Source organism: Trichechus manatus, unplaced genomic scaffold, assembly GCF_000243295.1.
Source record: "Trichechus manatus latirostris isolate Lorelei unplaced genomic scaffold, TriManLat1.0 scaffold00020, whole genome shotgun sequence".
Classification (NCBI taxonomy): Eukaryota; Metazoa; Chordata; class Mammalia; order Sirenia; family Trichechidae; genus Trichechus; species Trichechus manatus.
In genome coordinates this window covers 21913197-21936957 of record NW_004443956.1, presented here as the reverse complement: position 1 = coordinate 21936957, position 23761 = coordinate 21913197, and the positions used below count along the sequence as shown (strand labels likewise).

At 35.8% G+C, this 23761-nt stretch overlaps 1 protein-coding gene across 3 annotated transcripts in view; it reads right to left on the bottom strand.

Annotated features, from left to right (window-relative positions):
- UBE3C (ubiquitin protein ligase E3C) overlaps nt 1-23761 on the bottom strand; it is a 239318-nt gene that overhangs the window by 93595 nt on the left and 121962 nt on the right. For all 3 annotated transcript variants that reach the window (XR_002823455.1, XM_023727980.1, XM_004372762.2), the window contains exons 11-14: nt 15317-15403; nt 10312-10469; nt 9954-10186; nt 1379-1483 (exon numbers count right to left, since the gene is read on the bottom strand). Coding sequence is in view for 2 of the 3 variants with exons in the window: in XM_023727980.1 (XP_023583748.1) it covers nt 1379-1483; nt 9954-10186; nt 10312-10469; nt 15317-15403 (583 nt within the window). In the remaining variant the exon portion in view is untranslated. The remainder of the gene's footprint in view (nt 1-1378; nt 1484-9953; nt 10187-10311; nt 10470-15316; nt 15404-23761) is intronic.

Genomic DNA, 23761 nt, shown 5'->3' with positions numbered 1-23761 from the left:
TGAGATAAAAAACTTGTGCCAAAATATAAATCAGTAATGTCACTAAATACATTGCTTGGTTCAGCTGACATATTTTTCCATAACAAGACTTTCTGGAATAAGGAAGCAGTTCAGTGATTTATATTCTGGCACATAATCCTTATCTTGTTGAGGGCACATAACAGTCTGTAGTACAGCAGCACCAGTCCATGAACCACACCGGCCTGGATCTTTTCCCTCATTGGAGACTGCAAAAGGGTGTTATTTAGCTCACATCATCAACTACTTGGTTAGCTGAAGTACCTTTCATAAAGGAAAGATATGATAAATGCTAATTTTTTTTTAAAAAAAACTAATATTCAAAATAATAAGGTGGTTCCTTCGCATGCTAGAAAAACGACTAATGAAGTTTTTTCTTTTTAGTGTCACCGTGTACTCACAGACGTAAACATATTTGATGGTTTAGTCTGTTGCAGTGATCACCTTTACTGATGCTCGTATTTGTCACCTCTGACAGTTAGAACTCCTTCAAGCTGGCCTTGAGTCCTTTCACACAACTGCAGTAACCTTTGGTTTCCTTGTTTTTTAGTAGGAGAGAATGTGCCATCTCATCTTGTACATTTCTTGCTCAAACCTAGAATCGGTCATTTTTCCAAGTAACTATTTCTTTTCAGTGGGAACTGTGTTTAGAGACCACAATCTAGGACCTGGAGGTGTTCACACTCCTGGATTTGTTTCTGGACCTATTCAGTGTCCAGAGCTAGAAAATACACACTTAAAGGCAAAATATATCATGAGTACACATTAATACTCTGAAACTGTCTTAAAACACAATTTTAAACCATATTTTTCTAATCTTGTTTCTTCTATACCCCTCCGCCCATCCTCTGACCCCCAACCCTAAAATTCTAAGATAAATCAAGTCACACCCTTTTTTGAATAACAAAAAACAAAACAAAACTCCATGTCCTCTGTTAATATTAAATTCATTTTTTCTATTATTGAACCTGCTTTAGATCTAGCTCTTAGTAATAAATCAAATTTGCCTCTGCTCCTTTAGACAATCAAGGATAAGATCTGTTTCCATTAAGTACTGCCCATATGTTTACTATTAATATAAAAGTAAATTTTTTTGAACCCTAAAAAGTAATCAATAGGCTTCAATATAATTTGTGGTTAAAAAGAGTAAATTAGGAGTAACAACTCAAAAAACAAACAATATTGCTATATATATTCCACTATGTGACTTAACACTTAGTAATAAAGAAGTTTAAGGTTATGGTTTAGTTATATAATAAGTAATGATTGAAAACAACTTTAAAGAACATACTCTTCTCCCCAGAAAGACAAAAGCTGAAAAATATTAACAAAAATATTAAAAAAGATCTTTCAGTAACACCTTATCTGCTTTAATATCTTCTTGTTCTGACAGCCAGTGATTTGGAGGACAAAAATTTCTTCTGGTGTCTCTGGACTTCAGCATCTTCACCAGATTGGTGATAACCTAAAGAGGATGAACAGGTCTATTCATATAAACAAGTTCAGTAACTGGAACTGCACAAAAGCAAGCAATACACCTCATCAGAAATAGAAGGAATATGATTCAACGTGACGCTGCACACTTCTTTCATCTCAGTACCTGAAAGTAAACGAGATTCAGTAATTGAGAGCTAGCCACAAACCACGAGAACCAGTTTACAGTTTCTGTCTGCCGAACACAAGAATGTATTGTAAGTACAAGGCAGTTATAGTTAATGTGCCAACAAACAGAAAATACAAATATCTATAAATGATTACTTACAAAAAAAACAAAACAAAGGAGATGACCAAGTTTAAAACACAAATTTGGACATGTATAGTTTATTTGAGCCACAATGAAAGACATCTCCAAGTGTGATAAATCTGCAAATATAACCACTGGACAAGCAAGACTGAACAATCTCAATTTTAATAGAGATTCCCCTTTTAATTCCATAATTTAGTATCTATATACAATAGAAATAAAAATATTATTTTTATAAAACAGAAATGCCAGCATGCAGGTTTCAGAAAGTTTGTGTGCCCAAGTAAAAAAGTTTAAAAAGGGTTTTTTGCAGACATCTCAGACCACTACAATGCAGACACCGCTTAGATGACACGCTCAAGAAAAGAGAAAAAATAATATTGAGCACTTTGGCCATGCAGACAGAACTACATCAGTAAGCATTCTCAAGACCCAGAATAGAACCTTTTAACTGGTGGATATTTCCTATCAGTTTAGAAGTGACATCTGTCTTGTGGCATTTAAAAGCCTATGGTAATACTATGGTGATATACTCCTTCCTGAATTCACAGAAGTTTACTGAGGTAAGCCATCAGAGGGAATTCAGAGTTATTCTTTGACCTGTGACGTTGTGGTTACTCACAAGAAAGCTGGACAAATTGAAAGTTTTATGCTTATTGTGTAGCCTAGGTGGATGGTTGTGTCTGGTTAGTCACAACAAAGTATTGTCATTGACCTAATGCGCTTGAATTCTTGTTAGTCACTCAGTTTTGTTCTCCAAAGAGTAAAAACTAAATCTTAATGAGTCATGTTACATTATTTGTGCTAGCTTAGTTTGTGACAAGTTCAGTCTGACAAGTTCAGGTCAGTCCATACAGATCATACTATACAAAAAACTCAACATATGCTCTTCCAACAGCGGAGATAGAAATACAATCCTTTGGCATGATGAAAATCATGTTATCTTTTCACTTTCAAGATCCATTATATTGATATTTTTTGTTTGTCTGAGTTTTATTTTTTCCCATACAAAAATTTATACATATACATTGTTACGTGACTCTAATGGTTCTTCCCATACTGTTGACAGCACATTCCTCCTTTCCACCCGATTCCCCATGTCCATTCAACCAGCTCCTAACCCTCTCTGCCTTCCCATCTCACCTCAGGACAGAAGCTGCTCGTTTAGTCTCTTGAATCTACTTGAGCTAAGAGGCACACTCCTCACGAGTATCACTTTATGTCCCACAGTACAGTCCAATCCTTGTCTGAAGAGTTGGCCTCAGAAACTGTTTTAGTTCTGGAATGATAGAGAATCCAGGGGCCATGCTTTCCAGGGTTCCTCCAGTTATATTGATATTTCAAATAAATTTGGATTTAATAGTTACTGTGGAGCCCTGCTGGTACAGTGGTTAAGAGCTTGGCTGCTAATCAAAAGGTCAGCAGTTCAAACTCACCAGCCACTCCTTGGAAACCCTACAGTGCAGTTCTGCTCTCTCCTACAGGGTCACTGAGAGTCGGAATTGACTTGATGGCAGCAGGTTTGGTGGTTACATTAATGGAGCCCCGGTAGTGCAGTGGTTAAGCACTTAGGTGCTAACAGAAAGGCGGGCGGTTCAAACCCACCAGCCACTCTGCAAGAGAAAGATGTGGTAGTCTGCTTCCATAAAGATTTCAGCCTTGGAAACCCTATGGGGCAATTCTACTCTGTTCTATAGGGTTGCAATGAGTTGGAATCGACTTGACAGCAAGTTTGGGTCGTGTTTTTTTTAATGTGTGTGTGGTTAAATATACCCCTTCATATATGTTATAACTGGTAACATAGGACATGCTTTCTGACAAAAAATTTATATGTATTTATTTAATCACAACCATTTATTTAGGGCTTCACATATCATCCCATTCAATTCTGACATCCCCATGAATTTACCATCTCCATTTTGCAGTTGGAAAAAAAAGAGCTTTCTTGAAGTAACTTGCTCAAGGTCATGCAACTACTAAGGGGCAGGGCCAGATCTGCCTAACTCCAGAAACCAGAATATTATCCACCTCTCCCCATTCCTCCCTATTCAATCTGTTTATGAGATCACAAGAGTAAAAAGAAACGATTTGAAGAAAATTATTTCCATGTCTATGTAACCACATTATATTATGTATATAAAGCAATTAATGTTATAATATACACCTTTTTGCATTACTATGAAATTACGCATCACAAAGTTTCAATATAGCGCATCCTCTTTCATAGTCCAAATATGAAAAAGGAAGTAATCACATATTACTTATTAAATGTCTTAGTACCAGTGGTCCTCTTTCAAAAAAAGAAGGGAAAAATAAAAAAAGACAGAGAGAAAGAAAAAGAGGAAAGGAAAAGATACAAAACTGATTTAAACCTAAGAAGATATGTCAAGGCCAGGATGTCAACAGATCTCCTTGTGGGAAAGCATGTCTTAATAATCAAATTTGACATTTAACCAAATTTGAAGATAAACCCTGGGCAGAATTTCCAGAGGAAAAAAAAAATGTGTCAAATACTGCATTTGTTATAGTATAAGTATGACTCAAATACTGCTTTTTTTTAAAAAAAGTATAAGTATGCCCCATATATCGCATGGGACATACTTATACTAGGATAACTGTTCACTGTTTATCTGAAATTGAAATTTCACTGGGCATCCTATATTTTTTATTTGCTAAATCTGGCAACACTAGTCCTAGAACAGTTCCCAAAATACTTTTTCAGAAATGTCAAATACCATACTTTAAAATTCAACTATTTAAATTACTTTTCTCCAATTTTTAATGAAAAATACAAATTTTAAGAAACATAAAAAATTAAGTGGATCCATTTATTATGTCAAAACACCTTTAAACACATTCCTTCCCTCTGAATTCATTTTCAGTATCACAATTCAGCTGCCTCACAGATATTTAGTGCTGGAAAAAAAGCAAGTTTAGGGAGATAACCGTTAAGATAACCATTTAAAAATTACACAAATTGAGGGTTGTGAAAGGAAAACAGGAGTTAACATTTTAAACCAAACAGATACCCAATGTTGAATTCAGAAAAGAGCTTTTCCTTTAATTACTTTTATCAAATATTCTAGTACAGATACGCCTACTAAAGAAGACTGTACCAAAAATGACAGACTCACAGAATTTTAGATAGAAATAGGACTTAAGTCATGGGTGAGTTCAATTTTGCAAGTTGAGATCAACGGTTAAAAAAATCTGTCCCCCAGATCTGCAGAGTTAGGCCTGTGGTTCTTAACATTAGCTGGGAGTTAACACTCACCTGGGAGTGCTGATAAAATACCCACACGTGGCCCACCACCAGCGATTCTAATTCAACTGGTCTGGGGAGGGAGCCCAAACAACAGTAGTTTTTTTAAAGTTCTCTGGGTGACTCTGATACGCAACTAGAATTGAGAACCCGTGTGTTAAGAAATAGAAGTAAATAAAAGAGCAAACAAGCAATTAGAATAACTATCTGTACCTAACTCAACATACATGATCTTAGCAGATTTTTAGTTATAAATAAAATAATATTATATTTATTGGACATGTTTAACTCTTGTCCCCCATATCATGTTCTTCCATGCTTAATCTAAATCTTGGATTATATAAACAAATCCTCAAAACTAATAAAATTATTCGAGTAAACAGAAACTGAGAAATGTACACAATTATTACACATACTCTATTATACCATTAGAATTTAAAATAGGTGATACATGTAGCCGGGCTGTGAAATTTTTAACACTAATATTAAAAAGATCAAGCAAATAGCTGCCTAGAAACCTACCGAGACCTTATAAACTTCACACTTCACAACTGTAAAAGATTATAAATTAACAGTCATTGTTTTCACAACATCCATGTGTGCTTGAAAGTTCACTGGCTAGGATGAACACAAGAAAATCTTGACTAACTGAACCTCGGGAAAATATTCTTAAGCATTACATATATTATATATTTACAGGTTAGATCAATCAAGGCTCTTGATGTTAAAATTATAACATTTCTGAATGGAGATCACTGACATTTAGTTATAACCCAAGTTCTGAAAGGCAACTAGAAGACTAAATAAAAATTTTTTATCTTAAATCTGGTATGCTTAAATAGCATTTAAGTAAGTAAAAATCAAACAGCTTAGGTAATGCTTTTAAAAAAATTAATACAAAGAATGTGAAACAGCACATAATTTAAGGGTATTTAACAGTGGTGAACGTTTTTAAATATCAAACAGGAATTTCTTAAAAACTTGATTTCATAATGAAGAAGATATAATAATGAAATATTTGAAAAACGAGGGGCAAGGATTTTAAAATTAAAACTGTAATTTGTACCGCTAAAGCACTATTTCCAAGAATATCATCTAAAAGAAGACAAGAATAATGGTTTTTCTAAACTAAATCAAAAGTTTAGGATGATTTTAGCATCTTCTGTGCTTCTGAACTCTTTAGCTTTGTTGTATGTCATTTCAATTCATTAAAATGTTCAACTATACAGTGTGATACTATAAGGTGATACTGCAAGAATAGTGAAACTGTCACAATTCATTTTTGATCCCGCTACCATGGGGCTGGAGCCCTGGTGGCACAGTGGTTAAAGAGACTGACTGCTAACCAAAAAGTCAGCAGCTTGGAAACCCTATGAGATAGTTCTACTCTGTCTTATAGGGTCGCTATGAGTCGGAATCAACTCGACAGCACTAGCTTCGGTTTTAGTTTACCATAGGGCCTAGCAGAGAACAGGCATTCAGTGTTTGTGGAATGAGTTCTGTGTTTGATAGTAAGAAAATCCTAATCTATGATAATTTATTTAAAATATATAAAGCATTTTTAAGTTAGGAAGTTGTGAAATAACCCGAAACTGGTTACGGCTGTCAAAAGGTGAATCAAGTTTTAGTTTATATAGCCCTAAATTATCACTTGTTAAAGATAATAAAAACAACCGTATTCTCAAGCGCACGTTTAAAATACTACAAAATTACTTCTTAAAGTATTCATTTTGTTTAGTAGTGAAAATACAAAAACAAAAAAACCAACCCTCAAAGACAGAAAAGGATATGGCACAGCTCAATAAGAACAAAATAAGGGTATATTGTTTGCATCATTTTTCCAACTCTTCAGGGTAAATGATTAACATTGAGAGTCACATCCCATCATTAAAGTCTTTTTAAAAAGACTTTTTGAAAATGAAAAATACAAATAACCCATTAAGAAAGTAAAAACCATTCATAATACCATCCTATTTTTTTCTTCACTAAAAATGTATCTAAGGCCGGCATGAAAGCCTCCCTCTTGGTTCCTCCTATTACACCATCCTTTGAGGTAACTCCTGTTAACTATATGGTAGCTGCACACAAAAGAAATATCAAAACAAGATTTCCTTTCTCTTTACAGAGCTAAAGCAATTATAGCTATAAATTAAACTTCAGGATGAGTTTATAAATTTGATAAATGCATAAACTGTTTTAGCAGTGTCAATGCAGGGCTTAGAAACTGACCTCAATTCTTATACTGACAAAGAAAGATGACTCTATCCACTTAAAATTCTATGTTCTGCGACCAGCCAGCAGAACCTCTCACACAAATTAGTTCAGGAGGACCATTATAATATTGGAAAATGAAAACAGTTGGTGCTTGAAGGAGTCAGGTCATATCATCTGCAGTTCTGTCAAAATCAATGGAAGGTAGGCAATCATTGGCAAAATGTTTTTACCTTCTTTGGTTGATTCTACATTGAATTCTTCAACTCAAATTTGGCACTACTGGACTATATAAAAAAATGCTGATAAAATTTCATTTTAATACTTTTCAGAGAGGTATGTAGAGTAGCAGCTGAGTTCAAACTCTGGTTCTATTACCTACTAACTGTGTGACCTCATTTGTAAAATGGTGATGATTATAGTTATCTTCTTCACAGGACTGCTGTGAGTACTAAATGAATTAATACATGTTAAGCTCTTAGAATACTACCTGGACCATAGTAAGCACTCAGGTGTAAGTTTTTATTATTTGACATTAAAGATACTTTTTTCTTAAAAGAAAAACTAACAGCAGTTGATTCCTTTTCCACTCAGACTATGCCTGGATTTTTAAACTAATTTTAGGACTCAGCTCAATAGCAAGTAGTATAATTTTTTTATTGTTGTTGTTAAAGAACAGAAATCCTATACAGTTTTGTCTTCAAAACAATTCTGTTCAAACTCAAAATGTCATTGTAACAAGTCAATTTCAAACCTAAGAAAAATCCATACCAAAACAAGTGAACTTTCACCTGGATTCTTAAAACCCCCAATGATCTATAAATTGGTAGTGAGCCATTTTGAGACATAAGAAAAAATCCTACAACAAAATATTCACTTAATGTTTAAGCAAAACAAAATAAAGCTGGGGGAAAACATTTTATATAGCATTATTAAATTCAGAGATTTCCAGGTTCAAAAGATAAGCCTGTCACATGAAAATTATGAAAGTCTCAAAGGTGCTATAAAACAAAGAAATTATCTGATAGTGTACACACAACCTGATAGCCTACATAATGAAAAGCTTTATTAACGAGGATCCCAGAGTCTAATTAAATACTTAATGGAAAACACACATGCTACCATAAAACCCATATCCAGGAAAAGCTTACATAAGAATTACACAGTAAAATCTGCCAGAGCTGGAACCTGTGTAAGATGGAAACCTGTGAGAGAAACCAAAACCCAAACCCGTTGCCGTGGAGTTGATTCCAACTCATAGCGACCCTACAGGACAGAGTAGAACTGCCCCATAGGGTTTCCAGGGAGTGCCTGGTGGATTCCAGCTGCCAACTTTTTGTTCATCAGCTGTAGCTCTTAACCACTACACCACCAGGGTTTCCTGTCAGAGGAGGAAAACTCAAATATCTTCCACTAAAACGAGCAACAGAAAAGTGGTAAGACTGTACCCTGCCAAAGGTGGAAACCTTGTAAGAAACAGACACACAAGGCAGCCCCATCAAGTTGCAGCTCTCACAGGTTTCGCTATAAGTTGTAAATAGGTGAAATAGCTTATTTTTAACTTAGAAAAGTTGCAAGATTGTCAATCTTTAAGAATGGATATATTAATGTGACCTTTAAAGTTTATTTAGGAATATAGAGACAGGTAATTAAAATAAATTTTGCAAACATATATTACACCAATCTGCACAAATTATAAATTCAATGATGCATTAGTACTGTATTCAGTGCAATCAAAACATTATCAGTTACTCTCACTACTACTAATGCTCATGCTCATAAGTGAAATGTGCTGTAAAATCAGGCAGAATGGGCTGGATAGAGACTATCGTGGACTTGTAGAATGAATAAGCATTCCTTAATTAGCCCATCAGGTTAAGTGCAAGCATTAATGGGCCTTTCCTAAAGTCTGGCTTGACATCTTTCTCCAAACATGGCCAAGAAGAAAGTTCCATTAGCAATATTAATACAAGCTTAGTTGATCATTTTCATTCAATTAACTTCTTTCAATTAAATAGATAGCTTGACAAAAGCAGTGATAAAAGACCTAAAGGGACAGCTGATGACTCGAACTGAGCATTAGTGTGTGAGAGGTCGCTAGTATTAAACGGACTGTAAATCTAGCATTCAATTTGGAAAATGCATTTCTTCTGCTCTCACTCCTTTAATGAGCAATTTTAGCTGACTAGATGTGTTTGCTGCAGAAATTTCATGGAAAGTCAAGCACCCTTTTTCTTTTCTTTTTTTCTACCCAGTAGTTATATTCTCAGTGGCGGTGGTTTCCTGCCAACATTCCAGCCACAGCAACTCATAACTTCTCTTCCTGCCATGGTTAAAAATGAAGATATTTTGAAATAACTTATATTCAACTTGCATTAAATTAATGAACTTACTCCACCTTTGTTAATCAATTTTTTAAAAGATTCAAAAAAATAATAAAATCTTTAAGAGATCTTTTAGTGAAAAATAAAAAAGAAACATCATAGAAGCATTTAAATTTTTTATTTATACTTTACCTTATCACAAAAAATTTACAAAAAAGACAAATGTAACAATATAAAAATGTTTTTGAAGTGAGGCAAATGTAAAATAGTTTTCCAAAATGAAAATTATGCCTGAAACAAACCTGTATTTTTCTTCTGATATGAATCAAATCAAAACAAATTTGAACGTTATTTGACCTCAGTAAACAAAATATATATATAATATACTTTATACCTTAAATAACTGAATCCATCGTTTTTGTTCCATCTGTATACACTGTTGCATTTCAGAATTAGTAGTAACTCCAATACTTTGAAATGCTATAACATATTCTTCTCGAACTTCTGGTTTTGTTTCCGGATAAGCCAGCTTGATGATCCCTAAGCATGCATCTCGAAGGCATCGAGATAACATTATTAGCTCTTCTAAAGTAAAAGGCATCATTGATGATTGTCTTTGACCTACAACTGAAAAACATAATCCAGTTTTCTAACAAATTCATTTCTCAATACATATTGAAAGGTTAAGACTTAACATTTTCTATACAGTCTGTGAAAACTGATAGGCCATGGGGCCAACAACAAATTCTTACCTTCAATAGGATCACCGAAGAATTCATTATCATGTATGGAAATTAATGAATGACTAAACAAAGAGCTAAAAAGATAAAAGAGTGGGATGATTCGACTAGAATCTTCAAAAGACATAGGAGAACCCCTTGATATCACCTGAAGCAATGGTACCATAGACCTGGAATTGGGGAAAGGGAGAAAAAAATGATTCTAAGATTAGTTTTAGTTTAGGAACTAATTAAGACATGACAGCAGACAAATATAATCAGGGAAGATGACATTTACATAGACAAGGCAAGGTCACTGTAAGGATCTAGGTCAATAAATAGTATAGATTAAAGAAAATAGCGCACCAACCCACTACCGTTTACTGAAGAGCTAGCTACCTATGTCATTCAGATCATTTTAGTTACTGAGAATGAGGCAGTGGCCCCAAGGCTAAGACCCTAGGAAGAACATTACAGTAGCAATGCCACTATTAAAGACATACTTTACTTTGATGATGAAACTGTCCTCCCTCTACTTAACAATTTAACAAAGGCAGATCATTCTGGTCTCATGAAAAATTTATCCAGCCATGTATATTTAGGAATGTACAAAACAGTTTAATATCAAACTCAAATTAGAACCTTTAAAAAAAAAGTTTTCACTTTTCTACATTGGGCCTTATTTCTGTTGTGTAAACTTATTCACTAGCTCTTCTTACTGCTAAGTCAAGTTACCGCCGGAGAAGATGCGCCAGAGTCCTGCCTCTACTCTAAAGGAAGGCAGGTGTTTATAGATCTTTACCGTCTCTTTTACCTATCAACAGCTGTGATTCACTACAGTTACTTCTCTCACCCAGAACTTGTTCCTTTTCTCTCTCAGTTAAAGCTGGCTCTTTGTCTTATTCAAAATTCAGCTACTAGAGGTTCGGTTGTAAGCTCTTTTCCAACTATAAGGCCCCAGGTCTCCTACAGCAAGTCAAACCAATCCCGGGTTAACAGATGTTACACCCTCTTATCTCTTTCCATATATGTTTACACTTTGAATATCTGTTTCCACAAAACTATATTCTACATATATAATTATATATGTATGTATATATAAAACTACATTTAAAATAAGATATATATTAGATGAGATGTGGCCAGGATCCACAAATTACCAGCCAGCTGGCTACCACTGCCAAAAGTTATGCAAGAGAGCAAAGCAGAGGGTAAGGCCAGACAAATGTCCCCTTTACTACTAGCTGGGGTTGGGTGAACTTGGATGAGACACATGGAGCTCTAAGATCTCCTTGGTGCACAGTTCAGGGAAAGGCACTGCCATCAAAGATGCTTTGAGAACAGGGAACCCAGATCTGTAGCCCTTAATGTTCAAATACATCTCATTCCTATTTGTAGTGACAATGCTTAGCACTTAGCACTGTGCTGACTGAATCACTGAATCACACTAAAAATGTAGTAGTGATATATGAAAAAAGACAAAGTACAACTGTCCTACACCTCACTGCCAAAGCCAAGATGACAGAAAAAGGCTGTTTAAATGGAGGATAAAAGAGGCATGGGGGCTGCCTTAACTGCACAATGGTTGCTTCTTTTAAACTGCCAAGTCCTGTAAGAACAGGAACCCTCTTCTATTTTCTGAGTTACTCCCCACCATGCCTAGTACTGGGCCATCCACACAATGGTATTCAGTAAAAATTCTGCTGACATACAGAAGAAAAAAAGTTTAATGTCATACGTTTTGTTGATATTAATAAAAAATAATGGGCTGTACCTTTTAGTTCCCTTGCCACTAAATGCAGAACTATAAAAATAATAGGTAATATTGATGAATACATACTATTTAGAGGAACACTTTAGTTACATGGTACAGGCAGAGTTAACCAGTTGCAATGTGGAGAAAGTGTTTCTTGAATCTAAAAAAGTGGTAAACCAGCTTTCAGCTGTTATTCCTGCAGATAATCCTTGTACTTAAAATCCTTATCACCATTTCATCATCATAATCATCTGTTATGTACAAATATACCGGTATGCATAAAGCCCTTATATATGACACTGTAAAAAAGATTCTGGCAATTAACCAACATTAATTTATTTGTTCTCTTTAAGCCTCTGTAAAGTAAGCAACAGGAATTAATCATATTCATTTCAATGATAGAAAATTTAGTTAGCAAGAAGGGTCAAGATATCTGACTATGGTCCCACCCAGCCAGGGCTTAAATGAAACATCCCTATTTATTTACAGATAATAATAAACAATGTTAGCCTAAGGAGTCAAAAGGACTAAATAAATAACCATGGGGCTCACTGAACAGGCAGATGGCAGAGGAGCAAAACATATGTCATGTTTTGGTAAAGGGGTGTCTAATTGAAAATTGGCTGGAAGTTCCTTCATTTTCAGCAAAGAGGAAATTGGCTGATTTCAATAGCAAACATTAAGAACTTCGTACATGAATTAAAATATTATTTGCAAGATGCGTGATGTACTGAAAAAAGTTGCTAACTATCTATTTGGAGATAGTCTAATGTGTAGTCCTGCTTGACTGGGGCAAGAAACAGTGTTTCAGTTATGATCCACAAACCATCTGTATCAAAATCACCTGACCTGCTTATTAAGTAGGCAGATTCCACTAAACCAAACTCTTTGGAACAGAAGAACGGAATATGCGCTTTAACATGCTCCCCTGATGATCTTTACGCACACTAAAACTTAAGAATCCCTGCAATTCAAGTCTTGCTATCAAACTATTTTCAAATTAAACTCAGTGTCATTTCCAGAAAATAAGGCATTTCATTCCCAAGAGTAAATACGATGAGATTTATATATATATATATATATATATATATACACACACACACATATATATAGGAAAATTGGATTGTATTAATAAACTCTAATTTTTTTGAAGGACTTTATTCACTGGTACTCCCAGTATCTAAAAACAGTATCTTGAACACGGGAAGGATTCAATAAATATTTACTGACTGGATAAATGAACAAACATTATATCACTTTTAAAAGAACACATCATATTGCGGTGTGTTCAGATCTGAATTGTTTAATTTTTACTATTACTTAGTATAAACTATTTTAAAAAACAAGTACAAAGAAACTCAAATTTTCAAACTGTCTTTTAAGAAATGAGTTTTAAAAAATTTGTATAACTTTACCAACTTATAAAATAATATTAACAATTTAATTAATAATATCCCATTTTTCTTTCACACATCATGACTCCATTTCCTTATCAGGAGACAAATGCCATAAACAAATAAGCAACCACCAGGCAGAACTATGACAGTATCTCTGTTGCTAAGTTGGGACACTTATACAGGCAAATGGTAATTTCCTGTCCTAATGATTCCCAATCTCCTTTGGCCCTAAACAAACCTGTCATTCATGGAAGCCAAGGTCGGCACAGTCGTAAGTGGCTGAAATGCAAAAACAAAACAACCACCTAAAATATTATATTTTTAATTTAAAAATAAAAGGACAGAAAAGAATTTTTCTAGACATTCAGTGCCTCTAGGTTTCTCATATCTCTGATTTCTACCACTGACTTGTTGATACAAGATAATCACTTAACCTTGATGAGTTTCATCAGTTGCAGGGGCATCAATAAAACTCCCTTTACTCATTGAAAATTCATTAAAAATTAAATGAAAACACATGGAAGCAATTCAACGTAATGCTGTTAATAAACTGACATTCCTCTTTTACCCTTTTATTAGTAAGATTAGTTTTGTAGATGACTAACAGTTCCATTCACACAGGGGTCAAGTGATAGAAAATATTTTAATAAACAAGTACAAAGAAACTCAAATCTTCAAATCGTCTTTTAAGAAATTAGTTTTTAAAAGTTTGTATAATTTCATCAACTTATAAAATAATCATAAAATTATATAATTGTGAAATGTGATGATCTTTTTCTCTACTGAAAAGCTCAAGATCTAGAAATCTCAATACAAGATTTTCCAGTTCCACTAACATGTCAGAAACCAAAGCAGACTGCAGATGAGTATATATTTAAATTTCTCCTTCCCTCAGAAGGAGGCCTGGGTGGTGCAGTGGTTAAGAGCTCGGCTGCTAACCAAAAGGTCGGCAGTTCTAATCTACCAGCTACTCCTTCAAAACCCTATGGGGCGGTTCTACTCTGTCCTACAGGGTCACTAGGAATCAAAATCGACTTGACGGCAACGGATTTTCCCTCAAAAAAAAAAAAATATATATATATACATATTTCTTCCAACCTTTAGTGTCTAGAAACAAAACCCTGCCTTCCAAACTGCTGACCCTAAAACCTGAGACACATCTTTACTTCATGGGATGACACATGGCTCACAGTAGTTAACAATGGTGACTGCTGTTACTATTATAGTTAGCACCATCTGAGCTGCTTTTTGGAAGTTCAGTGTTCAATTAACTGAGTTACACACTTCATCTTTTCATATTAAATATGGACTAGCTTAGACTTCTGAACAGAGGGGAACTTCAACAACATGCTAAAGGGCTAAGTCCATTTACCAGGAAGGATTTTTGAATATGAAATCTCTGCTTATTACACATTCAATTAAAATGTCCAGATGAAAGATTCTAGCCTTCAAATTACAAAATAATTCATATATGAAAAACTATTTCAACAAAAGTTTTTTTTTAACAAAACCAAAGTCTACCCTATTTTATTGGTTTTAATGTTTGCAAAGGTGTTAAATATGCTTCATATCTATATTTTCACTATCAAAAAAAGAAAGTCATATGAGGAAAAAAAATTTCAAATGTCTAGTTTTAAAAAATGGCTAGAATTTTAAAACATATTTACATTCAGATAAAGCCATATTCTTAATAATATATACAGATAAATATTTGTAAAAGTAGGCTTTAATTTTTTTGTGGAAATGAGACTATCTAGAAATTTTCTTCTAATATGAAACAAACTAAGTAAGAACAGTACTTACAATCACCTTCTTACAATATTTTTAAATTAGGCTGCCACTTTTCATGCCTTGAAGTTCAACTCGTAAGTCTGTATAAACATACCCTGTGATCATGCGTGTTGTCATAGAAGATATTAGAAACCAAAGATGTCTCAGGAACCTGGCATTAAAGGCTAGACTGTAGAGAAGCCTAAAAAGAGGAGTGGGAAAAATACGTAAGAGGAGGCACCTGTTCATGCAGTACATTTCTTTTTTAAAAATAAAAAGCTATAAAGATAATGTACAATTTAGAAAATATTCATATTAACACACAAATAATAGCATGCTTCCTATAACAGACTGCTGGATAACTTAGAAATATTCTTTGTACCCTAAGTACTGGAAGGCATCATTCTACCTTTATACTACAGAGCTAAGAAAACCATAAGATCTTGCTCTGATATGCAGCAAAAAATATAAAGGTATAGGTTGTTTTGAAGTCCAACTTGAAGTTGTTCCCCCTCTGACTATGTATCTCAATATATCAATACACTATAATATTCTGCATTATTAATATTACCATTAGTAACATACACTTAAAATTTCTAAAATATTTACTGACTGGTTACAAATCACCATTCTTTAAACAAACACATAAAAATACGTTTTTTTAATGTTCACTTCAAAAAATAATATAAAAGTATATTTTAAACTTTTTTTTTTAAAACCCCTCCTCTACAATATCAATATGATTAAAAAGACTAAAGAACTCTGTGGATAAAGGGTAAAAGTTTAACATTAAACCAGCTCTATGTTGTATACTTTGTTGTTGTTTGCCTTCTAATCGATTCCAACTCATAGCAACCCGTTTCGGTTAGCAGCTGGAGCCCTCGTGGCGCAACAGTTCAGCACTGGTTGCTAACCGAGAGGTTGGTGTTTCGAATCCACCCAGTGGCTTCCGCGGGAGAAAATGCCTGGCAATCTGCTCCTGTAAAAGTTACAGCCTAGGAAATGCTATAGGGCAGTTACACTCTGTCACATGTGGTCACTATGAATCGAAACTGACCCGACAGCACCCAACAACATGTTGTATACTTATTTCTGTAATAGGATCCACCTTCTAGTCACAATGTTATAATCATTTAACCAACAACCTTTTTATTTCTTCAGGAAAAAAACTTGCATAAACACCCCCACCCCCACCCCACCAGTGGCTTAAAACAACACAATTTTATTATTTTACAGTTTTGTAGTACAAAATTTTAGTAATCTCACTGGACTAAAATCAACGTGTCAGCAGGGCTGTATTCCTTTCTGGAGGCTTTAGGGGATCCATTTCTGTGCTTTTTATTGTTTCTAGAGGCTGCCCACATTCCTTGGCTCACGGCCTCCCTTCCTCTATCTCTGAATCCAGTAAAGGTGGACCAAGTGCTGTATCTCTCTGATTCTCTGTAGCTGAGAGCGAGCCTCCACTTTTAAGGAATCATGTGATTAGATCGAGTCCACCTGGATAATACAGGATAATCTCTCCATCTCAAAGTCATTAACCTTAATCATATTTGCAAAGTCCCTTTTGTCAATTAAACTGACATAGTCACAAGTTCTGAGCAGGGGCGGATTACTCAACAGGCAAGGTAAGCATGGTGCTTACCTTGCCTACCAGATTATCTATAGTTATCAATTTCACTTTTTTATGATATCAAAGATTCTGCTTCTGAACAACACACAAAAAAAGACATCAAAAGGACAGCACTAAACTCATACCTGTCAATAATTACGCTGAATGTAAATGGACTAAATGCACCAATAAAGAGACAGAGAGTGGCAGATTGGATAAAAAAAACACAATCCGTCTATATGCTGCCTATAAGAAACACACCTTAGACTTAAAGATACAAACTAAAAAAAAAGGATGCAAAAAGTGTATCAAGCAACCAACACTCAAAAAAGAGCAGGAGTGGCAACATTAATCTCTGACAAAACAGACTTTAAAGTAAAATCTACCACAAAGGATAAGGAAGGACACTATATAACGATTAAAGGGTCAATACTCCAGGAGGACATAACTATAATAAATATTTATGCACCCAACGACAGGGCTCTAAAATACATAAAACAAATTCTGACAGCACTGAAAAGAGAGTTAGACAGCTCCACAATAGTACTAGGAGACTTCAATACACCACTTTCAGTGAAGAACAGAACATCCAGAAAGAAGCTCAAAAAAGACACGGAACAGCTAAATACTACAATCAACTAACTTGATCTCATAGACATATATCGAACACTCAACCCAACAGCAGCCAAGTATACTTTCTTTTCCAACACACATGGAACATTCTCCAGAACAGACCACATATTAGGCCATAAAGCAAGCCTTAACAAAATCCAAAGCATCGAAATATTACAAAGCATCTTTTCTGACCATAAAGCCATAAAAGCAGAAATCAATAACAGAAAAAGGAAAAAAAATCAAACACATGGAAACCGAACAACACCTTGCTCAAAAACTGCTGGGTTATACAAAGATTCTCCTTCTACGTATGACTAGCATCTGTCTCTCTCCCAACCCCACGGTACCTTCCTACAGAATCAAAGCCTCTTTTCACATTTACAATCCCTGATAGATGATCCAGATCTGTAAGTAAGCTCAAGTAAGCCCATGCTTACCTTGCTTATTGAATAATCCGCCCCTGATTCTGAGGATTAGGGTGTTGACATATTTCGGGCACATTATTCTGCCTACCACAGGAGTGGGGGCGGGGGGATGACATGCCAACTAGTGGGGTGGAGGCTCAGCTCCCTGCTGGACATCGCTGACACAAGGTGGATGGAGTTCAGTCTAGTGGTGACTAGCCTGCCCCCACCATCTTGTGAAGTCCCTTTGCTGCTATGGCAGGTGGAGGCTTGGCTTATCCAGGGGCCCATACCACCCTGGCAGAGGATCAGAGCACTGTCTCAGTCCCCGGGCAGGGAATGAAAGATCAGCTGCCCGTGTGCTCTGGCTGACACCATCTAGAGGTAGAAAGAAAGTAACTCCTGCTTCTGCAGGTTGGGCATAGATTAGCTCACTGCAGTTCCGTGCATAAACATTTTTTGAAGTGCAGGAGTCAAAAATCAACTTTCAGTATATGTAAGACTAAATAATAAGACTAAATAACAGTGAAAAAGGCTTAGGATGGTAGGAAAACATGGTTTTGAGAAAAGAATGTGATCTTAGTAGAAACATTTTAAAAGAACAAGAAAGTAGAATAACAATAAAAAAATTGGTTTAGTAGGCAGAACTAAATAATTTAAAAGTTTTCACTGTGGAAATAGAGAATGTATTAGGAATCATCCTGGAATGAAAACTAAAATATAAAAATATAATAAGAGCAAAATTCCAGTTTTGAGTATCAATATATCATCTAGTCTTATATGCTTTTTGTGGGGTGCTGAATTTAACATAGAATCATCAGATTTTCAAGTTTAGGAGAACTAGAAGACCATATTTTGTTACAGCTCCTTTCCTTTTACAGACAAAGAAAAGAGTTAACTAGTCATTTGGCTGCCAAGGTTATAGAGCTAGCTTGTGGCAGGGCAAGTACTACTAGAACCCATGGTTCCTGAGTAACAGTGGGCTATTCTAACTACTCAACCATGGAGGCTCCTACACTCAAAGGTCTAAAACCCAAAACCTATTGCCATCGAGCTGGTGGGTTTGAACTGCTTTGGTTAACAGCTGAGTGTTTAACCACTGTACCACCAGGGCTCTCCAGAGGACTAGTCCTTGTCATTTGTTCAGACCATTTGCAGTTCCTTTCACGAGAAGTGGCCATTAACAGTAATTTGATGATCTGACTAAATAAAAACAGTATATAGTGTGTAGCCACAATTCTCTATGAATTTAATTACTGTAAAAGATGTGACTTTATGATGAAAAACAGGTATATCTTGTATTTATCTAAGTATAATAAAAACATTTTAATAAACTAAATTTTACACTAATTGTGTTAATTAAAATGCACATGGTAGAAATGAGCAAAGCTTAGAAAAATAAGTCCCTTTCACTTAAAAAAAAAGTCAACTATGATTGACCTACTATTTTCCTGCATTCAATCCAAAATATCAGACGAATTCTTCAGGATCAGCATTTTTCTGGAGCCGCAAGAGGCATTACGGAGAAATGGTTAGAAAAAAATTTTCCATTCTTATTTTAGCATGGTGCATTTTGAGATGTCCAAATGGTATTAAGAGTAGAACCATAAAAAAAAAAATGTTGAGTATGAAAGCTATGTGTAATCTACCCAGAACTATGAAATCTCAGGCTAGAGTCTTTAGATTTAGCCTAACCACCTTGAATGTAGATAAAAATATCTGAGAATGAAGAGAACACTGAAAACAAAATTAGTGAAAATAAAATCAGAGATACTTACAACTAGACATTAGCTCTAATACTCTCAGGAGTATTAGTCTCAGGAAAACGCCAAACACGTTGGAGTCAACCTTGACTTTGCTTTTTTCTCATGCCCTACATCAAAGACCCACAAATTCTGTTGGGTTTACCTTAAAAAACGTATCCAGAATCTGACTTCTTTTCACCTTTATCAGCCCAGCCATCCATGCCTCACCTAGACTCTGGCTTAGCCTAACTGGCCTGCTTTTACCCTACTTCCCTACAACTTACTCTTCACACAGCAGCCAGAGTGATCCTTTTCACAGTAAGTCAGAGAATATCATTCCACACTCTAAACCTGTCCATCAGAGTAAGTCAAAGTCCTACCAGTGGCCTACAAGGCAACTTTCTGACCTAAGCATCTATCGCTCCTACCTAGAACTTTCTCTCTCTGCTCTGGCCACAGTGGCCTCTTTGCTGTTCTCCCAACACAACAAGCACACCCAGCTTTAGAGCTGTTTCATTTCCCAGGATGTTTTTCCCCCAGATACATGCATGGCTAGCTCCTTGGCTTCATCCAGGTCTCTGCTGAAATATCATCTATCGGAGAGGCCTTCTCTGCTCATCCTATCTATAAAAGCAAACACACACAACTACTCCTACCATTCTCTATCCTTTAACCTTGCCTGATTTTTGTTACTGTCTCTCCTCTGTTAGATGTAAATTCCACGTAATGAGATTGTGTGTGCACAAGCACACCCGTGAGCACTGCACTATCCTCAACATCTAGAACAATGGCCAGCACATTGTTGACACTCAAAAATATGCATGAACGTATGCTGAATTAAGTAAGGAACTTTATAAATTCTTTCCCTGGTCAACTTCTGAAAACAAGAAGCAGAGCAAAGCTGGGAAAATGCAGATTTCTAGACAACTCAGGGGTGAAAAACAATCATAAATGTACTGGACGGAAGTCACTGAAGACTAGGATTCAGAAATACTAGAACTCTAGGTAAGAATCAAATCATTAAATATTTAAAGCTCAGGATTCTACAGTTTTATCTATATGAATAATTTTATTTGTGTAGACTATATATATTCTGATAAAATATTTGTAGTAAATTAATTTTTCTTTTTCTCTAAGCAAATACCAAGACCTCAAATTTCTATATATAAATAAAACACTACACCAAACTTTACTGGGATCATACAGTAGACGTGGCTTTTTTAACTAATTGTAACTACAAATGTGACCACAGAGTCCCATAACTTTGAATTCCACTGATGTAGCAGATGGACCACTGAACCAATGAATCATTAATCATTTCATGAAAAAGACTAGTAATATTCTGGGTAACTAATAATTTGGAATCTTTATATACTTAAAGCTTTCCAATTACTCCCAGAAGAAAAATCTGCCCACGTTTCCAAATAATTCACTCTACTGCTCCATTTTTTGGGGGGCAAAACTCCCTTCCCCTGATGTATTAATTTACAATATTTCTATTTCATGGCCAGGTCCTACAGTGTTAGAAAACAAATTCGGCAATATAGTCATAATAAAAACATACTTCGCAGAATTCTCAAGACTTTTTAGTACTTCAAATATCAGGTAGGCTAAAAGCAATGTCTTCCTCAGAAAAAAAGGAAGTTTTAAACTACATGAACTTTGAGGTCTTTCTCAGCTCAAAACTTTTATGACTCTATGAAAGTGTGTGTTATGTTTGGCATAGGTACATACTGTGAAAAAGTGGGTAACAATAATAATTCCATAGCAAAGCTCAAATGGTTACACGTCTCAAAATTAAATTGAGGAAAAAATTCTGAATGGATCAATGAAAAATTATACTAACAAAATAAGTTAAAGGAGATAAACGAATGCACTTTCCTTGTCATTAATGTCTAAGCGAATTTTCAGTTAAAAAAAAAAAAAGACTACAGGACTTCCAGGCAACATGGCACTATAGTCAGAAGCACCATGCCGTCCCTCCACAGCAAAGATCCAAAAAACTAAGTCAAACAGAGTCACACGTCAATTCTGAAATCCTAAGCATCAAATGAAGAGATTACAAACTCAGCCAAGGACTGAATGGAATAATAAACTGACAGAGAACAGAGAGTGAGGAGAGATATATGCGAAGGTCCCCTATCAGCTACCACAGCACGGATCTGCCATCTTGGACTCCTATCGGAGATCAACAAACAGGGGGAACGAGAAAGCAGCTTCACAGATCTTCCAGTAGGAGACAGAACAACCGGTAACCAGCGATATATGCTTTTCCACCCCCCACCCTTCTTCACCCCCACTCGGCCTCCCCTGCTTCACGCAGCCACAGTCTCTTAGCCAGGAAGCACCGGTTTCACGCTGGTGTTGCTTGGATTTCACCCACCCGCGCTGGCCGGCTCCGAGTGCCATTTGTTGGCTGCTGGTGTTGCTTTTTTCTGCTTCTTTAGATGTCTTCTTTACTGTTCCCAACCTCCCCCTCCTTTCTCTCAAATAACTGGCTCTGTACGCCATCTTTACTCCTCCCTGAAAGGCTGTGAAACTGCTTCCTGGCCTATGCCGCTACCCTGGTGGGAACCCTGGAGCTTTTTGTTCGTTTGCTCTGATTTGTTCTGTTTTGATTTGTTTGTTTCTTTTCTTTTTCTTTTCTCAGCTTAGGAGCCCCTTCTACCCGGGCAGCACCCCATGGCTTAGAAGCTATACCCTTACTCTGCACAGACGCAAAGGGACATAAATGGGGGCATTTCTTTTTTCTTGGTTCTTTGTTTTCTTCTCTCTCTTATTCCCTTTTTGTCTTTCTTTATTTCCAGTTTCTCGATTTACGCATTTTTTTCTTTTACCCTTTTTCTTTTTTTTTCTTTTTGTTTTCCCACATTTATCAGTCTCTCATCTCTCCACTCCAATAGCAAGCTCCCTCAGCACTCTTTTTTGTTTGTGTGTATGTTTTTGGCTCCTGTTCTGCTCTCCTCTGTTTCGTCTTTCCCATACCCATCTTAGCTCCACATATCATAATGTACCCCCCGACTCCTGCCTTCCTGCACCGTGCGCTGAACAACACACTCCTAAGCAACACAGGCACAGCCTACTGGAACCTGCCCTGCACTGATTCCCAGACTGCACTGTCAGCCTTAGTAAATGCCACAAACAACCCATCCCAGCAACACCCCTTCAACTGGACCTACCCTGCTGTACCATACCTGAGTGACTGACACTGCCCATTGGAGAAGGAGGTGAAAAGCATTGTGCCCACATAGGAGCAAACAACAAAGAACACACATAGCCCCTGCTCAGGCATAACCAAATAAAACAAAAAAGCAGGACAAAACAAACAAATTTACAACCAATAAACAAGGAAAGTAACTACAGAATGCCCCAAAGACAGCAGACAATATCAAAACATATACAAAAACAGGACACGATGGTTCCAGTAGGTGTCAAAAATAAAACACCAGACGACTTTCCAGTAGAAGAAAATGGACTAGAACTGATAAGGAATTCAAATCTCTCTAATATTCAGAATTATCCAAGAGTAGAAGTGAAAAGCAGACAAAAATGAGGAAAAAGTACACAAGTTAACGGAAAAGGCAGACAAATTCATGGAAAATACAAACAAAAAATGGAAGAATTCAAGAAAATAATACAGGAAGAAGATGCTAAAATAAAATCACAACTAGAAATCATACAAAAACAACAACTAGAAATCCAAAAGATAAACAACAAGATTTCAGAAATGGACAGTGTCATAGAAGGGCTGAGGAGCAGGTTTGAAACGATGGAAGATAGGATCAGCGAAATTGAAGACAAACGCTTGGATACAACTCTGTTAGAGGAAAAATCAGAAAAAAGAACGAGGAAAGATGAAGAAACCCTAAGGATTAAGCGGGATACAATCAAAAGCAAAAATATGCAAGTGATCGGAGTTCCAGAACAGTGGGAGAAAACAGAAAACACAGAGAGGATCATTGAAAAACTGCTGACAAAAAACTTCCCCAATATCATGAAATATGAAAAGCTGACCATCCAAGAAGCTCAATGAACCCCATATAGGATAGACCCCAAAAGAAAATCACCAAGGCGTATCATACTCACACTCGCTAAAACCAAAGACAAACAAAGAATCCTGAGAGCAGCTCGAGAAAAACAAAAAGTCACATATAGAGGATAAACAATAAGACTAAGCTTGGATTATC